Source organism: Candoia aspera, chromosome 2, assembly GCF_035149785.1.
Source record: "Candoia aspera isolate rCanAsp1 chromosome 2, rCanAsp1.hap2, whole genome shotgun sequence".
NCBI lineage: Eukaryota > Metazoa > Chordata > Lepidosauria > Squamata > Boidae > Candoia > Candoia aspera.
This window is the reverse complement of record NC_086154.1, coordinates 137922096-137935328: the sequence shown is the minus strand read 5'-3', so window position 1 is coordinate 137935328 and position 13233 is coordinate 137922096. Positions and strand designations below refer to the sequence as shown.

At 46.6% G+C, this 13233-nt stretch overlaps 1 protein-coding gene across 1 annotated transcript; it reads right to left on the bottom strand.

The window, feature by feature from the left end:
* Window positions 1-10417: 10417 nt before the first annotated feature.
* On the bottom strand, window positions 10418-12553 carry HOXC12 (homeobox C12). Its single transcript, XM_063296591.1, has 2 exons — window positions 11986-12553; window positions 10418-10656 (listed from the first exon to the last, which is right to left on the bottom strand). Exons 1-2 carry the CDS (start codon window positions 12551-12553, stop codon window positions 10418-10420), a joined length of 807 nt encoding a protein of 268 aa, XP_063152661.1.
* Window positions 12554-13233: the final 680 nt, after the last annotated feature.

Sequence of the window (13233 nt, the reverse complement as noted above, 5' to 3'; positions counted from 1 at the left end):
AATTGCAAAACATATTACGTGTGTGCATGTGTGTGTGTGAGAGAGAGAGAATGTGTGTCTTTGCTGGTAAACTTTATGTAGATTCACATAAAGTAATTGCATAAATGCACAGATAAATGCAGCAATATTGACAGACAGATGCATATACATATTCTGATAGGGGCTGTTGTTCTAAGCAGGAGCAGCCTTGATTCATGAACTCAGCTGCTTAATGTAATCACATAGAACAAGGCTTGCTTAGAAAATCTAAGCAGGCTCTTACAGCTCCTGCAAGGAATACAAACGGGCCCATCTTTTTATCTTTCCTATCCTTTTCATCTTTATTATCACTCTTGTTAACAACACCAGTGAGGCTTGATACATATATCTCGTTTAAATGCAGTCAACCATGGAGCCACTGCAGTTGGTTGCTACAGACATATTAATTAATTTATTCCCTCAGCAGTAAAATATTGCTGTGTCTCCCCCTGCTATCTACCAAGTCATATAAAAATTAGATTTTTTTAATCCACTTCTGCAGTTCATTAGGCTTTACCTATAAGTTTTCCATTTCAGATGCTTTGCTTTAAAACTAATTACTCGTACTCTATTTATTTCCCAGTCCCAAAGTATCAGAAGGTTTCAATGGTGGCATGGATGGCATATGTTGGTAAACACTGCTAATTATTCCCACTCTGTCTTTATGCTGTATTTATGAAGCCAGCCTTATTAAAGGGGAGAAAATACTCTGTAAAAGGTAGGCAGGCAGGCATATTGATTGTTATGACACGTGTCACTTAAAGAGCATAAGATCACTGGGTACGGAGTGCCATGTGAAGGTTTCAAAGGGAGGTTTGTTTTGTTTGGCAGATGTTCACTTTGGAATAAAATACTAGGTTCATCCAGAACCTAGAGGTGAAGAGAAGAGGAAGAGGATAGTGATGGTGCCAAAAACCTATCTTCACTTCTTCCTTAGTGAAGTGAGTATTGTGTGTGTGTGCATGCCTTAGTCAGGTTTAACTCCTGGTGACTGCCTGGACTAGTCCCTGCAGGTTTCTTGGCAAGATTTTCAGAAGTGGTTTGCCCTTGCCTGCTTCCTAGGGCTGAGAGGGAGAGACTGGCTCAAGGTCACCCAGCGGGCTTTGCATCTAAGGCAGAACTGGAACTCACAGTCGTCTGGATCTTTAGGTGATGATAGCTGAGCTAAAATTTAACACGGGTTTGCCTGACACAACAGAAGGCATATGATGGTATCCTATGGGGGTTCCCCTTGACTTTTCCCAACTCTTTGTCAATCAATACTTCTGGGATCACCCCAGTGAACTTCATGTGAATTACTTCTGGTTAGGATGGTGGTTCCCAGGGTCTACTGTCTGACACCTGTGAGTTAAGATGATATGGAATCTTTAGCCATCTGGATGTTACCACATGTTATATTTTTACTGTCTATTTATATTGATATTTATGGTATTTATAATTGTATTGAATTTTATGCTTTGCTTTTATTGTAAACCGCCCAGAGTCCCTCCTTTCTGGGGGAGATGGGCAGTGATATAATTTGATAGATAAATAAATAAATAAAATAAGGTGCTTGCCCTTAATTATGATTCAGGTCTTCTTTCCACATACTGGTCCCTGGGTATGAGTAGAGCCCTTGCTTTAGGGCCTTTCAGGCTGAACATCAGTGCCTAGGAGTACTGTGTCCATCACTGCAATCCTGTGTAATCAGAGAGGAAGCCCCACTGCCTTTTACAAAGCTTATACTATAACTGTGTTCCCACTGAACTGAGTGGGTCCGCTCTCTGAGTGATATGCCCAGATTGCATTGTTGAGCTAGGAGCAAGTCTCCTTAAAGTAAATGGATTTTGCTCCTGAGGAGGCACTTTTTTTTTTTTGCATAGGTTCAGTTGGCAGCCCAGTGAAAAAGAGTGTGTTTAGGTCTTCCTTTTATCTCAAAGTCTACCTTCTGTGATGGTCTAAGGCTCATAGGGAAATGAGAAAGTAGGTCCCCAAGATAATTTTATCATCTCCCTCCCCTCCCCTCCCCTTGCAAGTTTGGAAAAATGCAGACAAAACTAAGCATACCTCAATTTTTTAAAAAAAATAATCTTGCCTTTATTATTTTTTTTATAAATAACTCAAGGCAGCAAACATACCTAATACTCCTTCCCCCTCCTCTTTTCCCCACAACAGCAACTCTGTGAGGTGGGTTGGGCTGAGAGGGAGTGACTGGCCCAAGGTCACCCATCTGGCTTTCAGTCTCCTGGTTTCTAGCCGGTTGCCTTAACCACTAGACCAAACTGGCTCTCTCAAATTTTAATGGGCAAATTAAAGTCATCTGTTTAACTCTTTGAAATAAACATTTATTTCATATGTACTTTATACCACTTCCCATGTAGTCATTCCAAAGCAGCATACAAATAATCCTTTCATCTTATTATAAATATAGGACTGAGAAATGCTCAAAGCTTCCTCTAACCACCGCTACCACCTCTTCTTCTTCCATCCTAGCAGTGTCCGTAATGCAAACAGGATTAAGTTCCATTAAAGTGGGATGATGGCTAATGTTTAATGTTCTTAAAACTGTAGTTGGCTGGTGTTGATTACTGCAATTAACAATACTACTGCTATTTTAATTTTTATATCATTATCTACGACTGACTGGTCAAAGAGAATACATTCAATATTTGCACACATTCACATGTCCCTTTAAGAGTAATCATCATCATCATCTTTATACACATACAGTCCACCCTCAACTGTACCTTATTCCTCTCCTCTCCTATATTTGTATATAACAAATGGCGTTAGCCATTGCTGCTTGAGTGAATGAGTCTGAAATAATGGTATTCTTTTTGTAGCAACTTAAATGTCACTTCATTGTATTTTCATTTTTTCCCCCAGGCTCTCAGTTGTTTCCAAAATACCAAAGGGGTAGAATGAGGCTCCTTGTGCTGTTCTTTTAATGTGACTACTGGATTAAAGGCTGAAGCAGACAACTGGGTCCCGGGTCTTTCAAAAAGTTCAAGTCCAAAACTTGCCAACTCTCTGCAAAAGATGATTCCTCAGTAAGGAAGACACCCCCGCTCTTCAGAAGTACCCTGAACAGTATTTCAATTTTCTTTTCCACATCAGCTCAAAACAGCACAGATTACAAATTCTCAGCAGTTAGACCTGCAGGATTTAATTTAGGGTTGCCAAAGTACAAGGATGGGAGGATTGGAAAGCTGTCTCCATAATTGGGCCCCCGTTCCTGATTGATGGACTGCTTCTTCCATTTCTTCCATGGGGTCTCCATAGCTCAACACATCTATAGTAAGTTGGATGGTGCCAGTTGCAAGGGAGACAGACAGGAAAAAAGACATATTCATGGCAGGGCAAACACACATGCACTCCACACTGGAACTTCCAAAGAGGAGCTGGTGTTTTAGGGGTTGAAATTAAAACATATTTTCCTTCATTGGCTTGCATTAGGTTTCTGTTTCCTAAAAAAATCCGTTTTTGCCTCTCATCCCAGCAGAGGTTGCCACCTGTTTCTATTTCTGCACTTGGGCTCACCAAAACTAGGATTCTGTTTAGATGGAAGTCAAATGGAAACGGCTGCAATCATGCTAAGGTGTAATCGGAGGAGAAAGGAGAATCATGTTGTTGTTTTTTAAAGAGGATTGTGATTCTTCTAAGTGATGTACCATTCCCAGGACTGCAGGATACCTAAAAACAAGCACAGGAATGCTCTTGACCTAATAGGCACAGCCCTTCAGAGTCTACACTATTTGCCCATTGGTCTTAAACCATATTTAGGGAGAGGTTTTGCCCCAAAGGTACTTCTCCCCTTTGCCCACTTTGGGGAACATTTCTATTAAAAATGTGAATGCGAGGACTCCTGAGAAATCAAGAACATGGACTTTTACCCCCCTTCCCTTCACTTGGGAATTCTGCGCCCCAGCAAACTGTGACTTAATGAACACCCTGTCCCTTTTTTTTTTTCCTTTCCCCTAGAAAGCAGAATTATTCCTAGCAATTCTAGAGGTGGGGTGGGCAGCAGAGAGATATACCTTCCACTTCTTAATGAATTCATTTTAAAGCCATAGCTATGAAATACACCCCTACATAAAAAGAAGCAGCAGCCAGCAAGCTCAGGAACAATACGTGTTTTTACGGCTAGCAACAATTTGTCCAACCACTCACTGGTAATAAATAAGTTTTATCTATTTGGATGAACGCTTAAGCATCTTTGAAACCAAGCATTCCTGCTTCAAGGTGAACCGACACACAATTTTCTACACAATTTATGCCACTATATACAGTTCAGGTGTCTTGGCCAGGGTCCAGGGTCCTACTGATTTCTGCACAGCCTTTAGCAGCCTCGCTGTTCTCTGAGCCCTCCCCACCCTATCCTTGGCTGCCACACACCTCAAAGTGAAAGAGGGAGGAAGTGATGGTTGGGTGGCAACTTCATCCCCATCATGGGGGTGAATTAAAATGGAGGGCCCAGGCACAAGGTAGTTTGTCAGTGAAATCTGCGTCCTGGGAGGCCAAAAGTGAGTCTACAGCTGGTCTTTGTGACTGTGAATAAGAGCTCCTGGTGGATCATTCGGAGTGAGGCCTGCTCATATCCCAGTGAGAAACTTGAAAGAAAGCCCCATGGTGGAACATTGCTGGCCCTTGATGTGTTTACTTGGAAGTAACTCACCCAGAATTCTACGAGGCCTATTCCCAGATCTGCCAGTCTGCCGGTGATGACAGTGACAATAAAAGCATTTGCTATGATAAGGCGCAACTCTTGCGGAGGTTCAAAGCGCTCAGTGAACAGTGGCTCAGCAAATCTAGCAAGAGCCCTGCAGGAGATGATTACATCTCTCTCTACCACAGGTCAGGACCAGAGGCTGTGGCAGTACCTGGCCCCACCAGGCCTCTTCCTGAGCTGATGGTCTGTGGCAAGCTCTTCACAAAGGGGTCACCATTTGCAAAACTTGCTGCAAGTAAACCTCTTGGATTAAAGCAAGGGCAGGGAAAGAGAAGAGGACTCCTAAACTGGCCTGGCCTAAAGTTTAAGCCACCAGCCCCTGTTTCAGTCCTACCCAAATTCTTAGGTAGAATACTCTAGGACTCTGTTGGAGTTCTTTTCCTGCCAAAGTTTGCAGGACCTTGTGCTAAAAACTTCCCCAGATTGTGGGTGACTTACCCTGAGTCTTATTTAGGGCTGAGCTGCAGGAAGAGATTTCCTTCAGAATCAAGGGGTGCTGCTATTCTCAATGCAACGGGCTGAACCCTACCAAGCTGTCAAGGTGCAGAAACAAATTTTTACCTTAAAAAGGCACCAGAGAGCTCTGAGCAAGGACATATTGTTTTATCTCTGTTTATTTAATATTGTAAACTGTTGATTCACCCCTCCTTCCAACTCCTGCAGTGATTCCTATTAATTTTACACACACATATGGTTGCAACTTCATCCCACAGTTTAAAGTATTTTCCCCTGGTGGGGTGGCTGCGAATCCTGATATCGTTCTCCCAGCTGTCGGAGGAGGCTGTTTTAAACACTGCTCCTGGTTGTGGGTACTGATTAAGATGCTCTTAGAGTAAATGAGCAGATGCTGGCAGAAGGATCTTTCGCACACCACTTAAGGTACCATTTGCCCAAGGGATATTTTATCAATTAACATTTCAGCCGGTAAAATCAAAACATTACAGATGCAATTTTTCTTGGAAGCCCAAAGCTCTCCTTAACTTTCTGGGCCCTGGTGACTCCTAGAATTCCCTTTCCACAGAGGCAGGTAACCTCCTTGGTTTTCCAGGCATTGGCATCAGGCCAGAGCTGAAAGGGGCTGGGTGGGTAGGGAAGAGTGGATCTCCCCAAATCAATTGCCAGACTTCAGCATTTCTTTTGGTACAGTCACCTGCATTCCCAGTGAACCCAGACCTCTTTCAAGAAAGCACCTTTCCTATTAGGTGGGTGAAAGGCAGCTGTGAGAAAAAACGAGTATAGAGACCCATATAGGGATTAGGAGGGCAAACCGAGGCAGAATTTCACAGGAGGAATTGCTGTTCTCAATTTCCTGTAAGGGAATCCCGCTCTCCCCCCCCCCCAAATCTCCACCCCCCCAGCCCATCATCGGTGTGTACGTGTGTGTACAGGTGCTGTCATGTTCAAGGAGATGCATTGGTTCCCTCTCCTCTAAGCCTTGTGGATGGTCCCAAAGACCTAAAAGCTGGGCCACATCATTCCCCTAAGGTCCTAATTCAGTATAGAAGCAGTGGGAAGAAATGGCATGCCAGACTAATTTAAAAAAAAGGTATATGGGACTGCTGATCAAATTCTATCTGTATTTATTTATTTTGCATATCTATGTAGCAGAGCGTTAGTAGCAAGCCAGGCTGCAGCAGCTTTATCTAATGTCCATCTAAATTTAGCGACATCAATGGCTGATAGATTTCAATTATGGCATATGTTTTTACGCCGCCTGCCCAACCCCCCCCCCCCCAAAGGCTCTTCTCAGACTGGCCAGGGACAAAATGTGTTTTCCAAACTATCTCTTTCCAAGAACATGAAGTGCAAGAATTCCATCCTCCTCCCCCCACTCCCCAAATATATTCTCATTCAAACACTTAACATCCGAGATAAATTTCCTCCGCTTATCTTCTTGGATTGTGTGGTGTTTTTTTTAAATGATGCTCCCGAGGCAGCCTCTCTATTTTACAACTTGGTTTATATATCCATTATTCCCCCCCCCCAAGGAAAATATGTTCCTTATATATGCCTCCAAAGGTTTCATTGCCTTTAAAAAAAATTCTGTACTAACCTTGTTGATTTCTCCTCATTCGGTAATAAATCACCAACTGGAGATTTGAGCTATTTTATTTATTATCAGAAAGCATATAATAATACATTCAATTTATCGCCATCCTCATCATTATTATGAATGAAAAAGAATACATAACTATATAAAGCCGGGGAAACGTGCTACGACAGGCATTTGCATAGGCCCTAGGTATAATAGCTTGAGGTAAGAAACAATTTACATTTGGACTCTACCGCGAGCAAGGGCTACGTAACAACAGCGAGACACTCACTAACAGGGAAGAACAAGGAAGACATCGGCCACACGCACCGCGACGAACACAAGACGAACAGAATCGACACAGAAGAATACTTGAGTTCAGCCAGAAAGGGAATATTGCATATATTTCAGCATCTTCAGTTTTAGTGGATCGTCCCTCCCTCATTCCCTCCCGCCCCTCCTTCTCATTTAAATATTGGAGTAGCAAATGCCTCGGGTACGCAGGAGGACAGTCTGGGTTTAACTTTCTTGCTGGTGTCTTGAGATTTCCAAGCGCACAAATGCCTCTTCTCTCCGGCGAGCGCAACTGCGCTGGGCCGTGAAATATTAGCAAGGCAGCCAAGTCACCCTTTGGCCACGGCCTTTCTCGCCTCCCTCCCCAGATGACAGGATTTCACCCAACCTTGCCTGCTGACACTGACTGCCCCAGCAACGCGAGCGCTCCCGGTAAAGCCGCTCACTCCCAAATGCCTCCCGGCGGCGGGTTAACGTTAGCCCCGGGTTGAAAGGCGTCGCAAGCAGGGCGGGAGACCTGGGGCGGCGAAGATTGCCAGGGCGGCTTCTTCGAGACAATAAATCTAGGGCGATGTGGATAAGTCCGATGACTTGAACGATTCCCACGCACAGCCTCATCCCCCACGCACAGCCAAAGCTACCCGATCGCATTTATAAAATACCTATATCACTTTACACTGCAGTGGCTCGAAGGCATCTCTCTCTCTCTCTCTCTCTCTCTCAATCTCTCTGGATCAAAATGCTACTTCGCTTTTAAGCCCGCGCACACTCCATGCAAACCACAGGGGCACGCCTTTCAGGACAGACAAGGAAACCGGATTGGGGCAGGAGGGATTCTCGGGCCAGCCGCTGCTGAACGGAGGGAGAGAAAAGCCCTTGGCTTTGCTGTCCTCAGGGTGGCCTCATGGAGATATAGGTAGGACTCCCTCGGAACACCCCCCTTCCTTGTTCATTGCACGGTGGTGAGGGCGATAGACATAAACACGTGTATATTTGTTGCACACCCCTGTCCTGGGATCTCTCTTGCTTTCAAGTCACGACCGGACGGGAACTTCCTCTTCTCTGCCGGTGTGTGCGTGAGAAGTCTGCAGGTGTGCCTTCCTGAAGAAAGGAGGGTATTGGAGAGGGGTCCAACCCTCTGCAGAAGGCTGAGGAGGCGGCCGGGGGAAGAATGAGGAGGAAGAGTACCGACACAGGCCAGGCCTGAGGAACAGGCCAAAAGAAAAGGCTTCCAGAGAAGGGGGTGGCGGCCAGAGGCATTTGGAAGGCTAGCCGGAAGCATCCGCAGATCGTAAAGGCGGGGAGTTCCTGCTACCGGCCGTGACCGCCCCTGCCCGGAAGCCCGCGATAGGAGCCAGACTCTTGGCTAGCCCGGTACTGGAGGTTCTGATTAGAGTGTAACTATGAAAGCAGCAGAACTGGGGTGGGGAAGAGAGGAGCGCTGCTCCTTTCAGAGGGGGGAGACGTCCAAGCCTGACAGCTGGTAGAAAAATAAATTACCGGTTTCTTTAGGAAGTGATAACCCAGCCGTAAACGACACAAACGACCGGCAAAGGAACAACTACTACCACCCACTCTTGTGCTTTCCTCTCTCTCTCTCCTCTCCTGCTCTAGGTGGTAAGAAAAGTGCAGAGGAAATCACCCTCCTTCCACGTAAGCAGCCTCTGATGCGCGAGCCCTGTATGCGCGCGGGTGGCTCGGAAAAGGAGCGAAATAAAGCGACACACTCCATAAATGTTCACAGTTGGCAGCTGCTACCTATGGCAAATCGGGAATGAAAATAAAATGTGCGCGCGCGCGCGTGTGTACACAGATCCGAGAAAAAGGCACGCACGTGCGCACACAGAAATCGCCTTGATTCTTGAGGGAGAACAGTGCTGGTATTGTTTTTCTTTTGATTCTTCGAAGTCTAAATATAAGACATCTTAAAAGAGGGTAGTGACAGGAGGCGGGGGAACACCTCGTTCATTTAAAAACAGAAATCATTGATAAATGCACTAATATTAGAAGGCATCTTTCATCCAAGCGGGAAATGCTATTAATAGCTTAATTAGTTCCAAGGGGCCACCACTGTGGTTAATGTATAAAAAAGGGGCATCCCCCACTTCTCACCACCATCTTAATCGTCAATAAATAGAACAGCATAATAAACAGCACAACCTCTCCTTCAGCGGAGCTATTATTAAAGCACAAATTGAAATTATTGTTAGGCATTCTATTAGGAGTGGGAGGCAGGCAGGGAGCAGAAACGGGGGGTGTGGGTGGTAATTGCAAAGAAGCCAGCCTGCTTACGCGAGAGGCAGGCTGCAAAAGGCTCAGTTCATGAATAAAAGAAATACAAGAAATGAGGTAACTTCCTTAAGAATTTTCCGATTTTTAAAAACTTTTGCAATCCCATGGAAGGTAATCTCACCAGTTAAAGATATCCCCGCACACACATACACACGTACAGATAACTGTAGCCTGTGAACCACCCTGCAAATCAGTGGAGGCGCGAGTGAGCGGTCCCACTCTCCTGCCGCAGTGACTGTCAGGAAAGTAACTTCCGAGTAGCACCAGGATGCTCCGATTTCCTAAGCACCCGGAAGGGGTAGACAGACAGCTGGGTGGATTATCTGTACCAGCTGCGTCGTTAGAGACGGAGATATTCGGCTCACCTGGGCACACAGTCGCCTCCTCTTGAAACTCGCCTTGAAAGCCAGCTCTGGCCAACCTGTAAAGCCGGCTCGACAGCCGCCAGAAGAACGGTTCCAAGTGTCTTCAGACCAAGGTCACATCCACCTGCGCCTTTTCTCCAGCGAATAACAAATCCCGACAGGAGCCCGCCGAGCAGCGAATTCGTTTTCCGCGACCTTTCTTCTGCGCTTCTCCCTGCCGACGAGCCACCTAACCCGACCGCCGGGGTCAGGTAAAAACAAAGTGAAGGAGCCTTGGGACTTGCTCGGGAAAGCGTACGTGTGGCGGCTTGCCCAAGCCAGGCAGGATCCGGTTGAAATTGCATTCACGGAGCAGCACTCCCTACCCTGGCTGGCAAGTCTTTTTTAGCTGTGAGGACCCCGGCGGACCGCGGGAGGCGGTCCCTGCTGTCTGCGCATTCACATTCTAAGCGCTTCCCAACAGATTTAGGAGCGGAAGAGAAACCTTTTCTCATGTTCTCTCTCTCTCTCTCTCACACACACACACACACACAGACCTACCCACCCACAAGCCTACAGCTGGGCTTTTTGAAAGGATAGTGATTAATATTAATAACATTATTATTCAAGGAAAATAAAATCTCAGCCAGATCCCTAACAGTCCCGGGACCATCAGCTACCCCGAAGGCGAGGAGAGTCTCAGTGGTTCCCCACTGTGTCTGAGGAATCCTAAAAGAAAGAAAGCGCTTGCTCTCTGAGAAGGAGTCTTTTCTTCTTCATCCGCCGGTTCTGGAACCAGATCTTCACCTGCTGGTCACTCAGGTTCAGCCGATCCGAAAGCTCTCTCCTCCTTTGGCGGGTGATGAATTCGTTGACCATAAACTCACCCTCCAGCTCCGCGAGCTGCAGCTTCGAATAGGGTTTTCGCTTTTTGCGGGACCTTGTATGCATCGGGTACCACGGAGCACCTAGGAACAGGGTGATTGAAAGGAGATTTAATACCCGGAGAAAGAGCGCGAGAGTCAGGGAGAGGAAGAACGTATCTCAGAAGCTCCTCTCCTCTCCTCTCCTTTTATTCGCGCCTTCCACTTCTCAGACAGACAGACGGACCCCATATACTTCTTTAATGCCAAATCTAGAGACCTTGCGTCAAACTCAACGCCCTGCCTTAAGGAAAAGGAAGTTCTCAAAACTGCTAGGGTCTACAAAAACATCCAGAGGTTAAAAACTAGCTAACATTTTCCCTTTCAGAGATGGAGGAAGGCAGAGGCATCGCCTAGAGTTGTTGTTTGGGAAGGAATATTAAGAAGGAAAGAATCCCAACCTGTTATTCAAATTTGATCAGGTAAACAGAACAAGGCCACCAGCAGAGTAAAAGCTTCCGTACCTTCATAGGCAAGGACTTAAGGTGCCCCACGGACTGGTACAGTTTCGGAAGCCAGTTTGAGAGAATTTTAGGGCGGAGGAAGTACAGAGTCCTAAAGCCAGAGCGGGAAGGGGCAGATTTTACCCGCTGCCGCTTCGCAAGAAAGGAAGACCGAACCGATCCCTGTTCCCGGAAGAGTTTCCGAGGGGAGAAGCAAGCATCTAACAGGAGGACGTGCTATTGTTGTTGATCCTGGTGTCTCTCTATTCAGGGACCAGCATCTCCCCGGTTTTGCATGGGAAGCGCTGGACAGTGTCGTGGGGAGAGAACGAGGCGTTGAGAACCAAGTTCTAGGAAGAACTTGGTCCCCTTCTTCCAGAAGGAACCGGTCCAGGTTGTCGTTTGGAATAGCCCCCTCTACCAGAATTAACAACCCTCAGAACAACCGCCCCTGATGGGGATCTTCCCTCCGGACTAAGGAAGGACGCCGATTAATAAATAGGGAAAGACAGTGTCATCCCGACCACCGCCACCCCGCCCGATAGCTCCGGAGGCGGCCAGCCTGCTTAGAGATTGGGAAGGGGTGGGAGGAAAAAGGCAAGGGAAACCGCCTTCCCGTCTGTCTGCTTGGGCCCTCGCGATCCCTTTTTATGGGATATTTACATGTTTATTGGCTTTTTTCTTTTAAAAGAAGCACCTCCTAATAAAGCGCGAGGCATTTGAGGGCTACCCCTAGTGGCTTCGGCACAAATCGGCGGGCGGGCGGGCGCAGCCCAGCTGCTAATTTCCTGGAATTTCGAGCAGACTTTCCCAGCCGGAGGGAGAGGTAGGGAAGGGAAAAGGAGGGAAGGGAAGGAGAAGGCGTTGCATAAATCCGCTTTGCTTTGATTAGGAAGAGCCGATTCTTGTTCTCCCAGGCACAGGATCTTACCCCCAGCGGACAGATTGCTTCCTTGATGGAGAGGGGAGACCAGCGTGGAAGGCTCGTTGGTTGCGCCCTTGTTCCCTTCATTGAGCAAGGAGCTGCTGGAGTCTGACTCCAACGACTGGCAAGAAGGGGGGTCGTGGGACACCGCCGCCTCAGGAGCCGGATAATCGAATTTGCCGAAACTGCCGCTCATTCCACTGGGGATGCCCGGCTCGAGGGGCATCAAGGCGGCGTCCCTAACTCTCTCTTCCCTTTTGAGGGGCGCATTCTCCGAGCACGCCTCCCTATAATAGCACTTGCTTTCTTCCACTCTAGCTAGGTCGCAGGCTCGGCTGAAGGAAGGGTTAATGGACACGGGACTGCTGAGGTAGGGCTGGGGATATCCGTTGCAGGGCTCCGAGGATGCCCAGGGCAAAGAACAGACATTGTCCCGTCTTGGGTAGGAGAGAGACGGCAGGCCAGGTAGCTGTCCTCCGGAGGCTCGGAAATTGGGAAAGTAGAAGGTGTCTCCCGTATGGATGTTCACCAACGGTCCCACAAACCCAGGATTAAGGAGATTATGTTCGCCCATTTCCGCGGGCCTGACCAAGAGCTTCTAGTTTATTGCTATCGGACATTAAACATAGTTAAACCTAAAGGTCCACCCGATTGGTCCGGAGAGGGTCACGTGAGCGCCAACTTGCGTTAAGAAAGGGTGCCACCCACCTTTCGCAATTTGAGAGGAAACACAACGCGAAGTTCTGCTTGTCGGGCTCCCCCCCCCCCTCTTATAAAATAAAAAGCTCATTAAGCACTGTCTTGAGAAACCAGAAGTTTTGTAAAGAAAATATGCATATCAATTCTTTTTCCATAAAGAAATGACACCTCTTTTCCCCCAGCTACTTATAGAGTCCCTTTAAGCAGCTGGCAAAAATTAAGCCGCGTTTTCATTAATTAGCTCCTCCATTAATTAAATCCGTTGAAATTTACAGTATCTCCCCAATAAATTCCTATTAGATATTGTGTCATATAAAGTTTACAGGCTCTTTAAGAAGAGGAATGAATCTAACCGCAACAGGCTTGTATTTATAGATAACGGTCGGAGGAATTTCAAAATCTCTGTCTGCATTTAAGGGAAAATTCTTCCCCTTTCTCCTCCATTTTTTTAAACCCTATTTAGTTAGTTTTCAACAACAGAAGCAGCGTTTGCATTTAGGGGATGGATTTTCTTTCCCTCTAGAAGAAAGAGAAAAGGAACTACAGGGAGCGTGC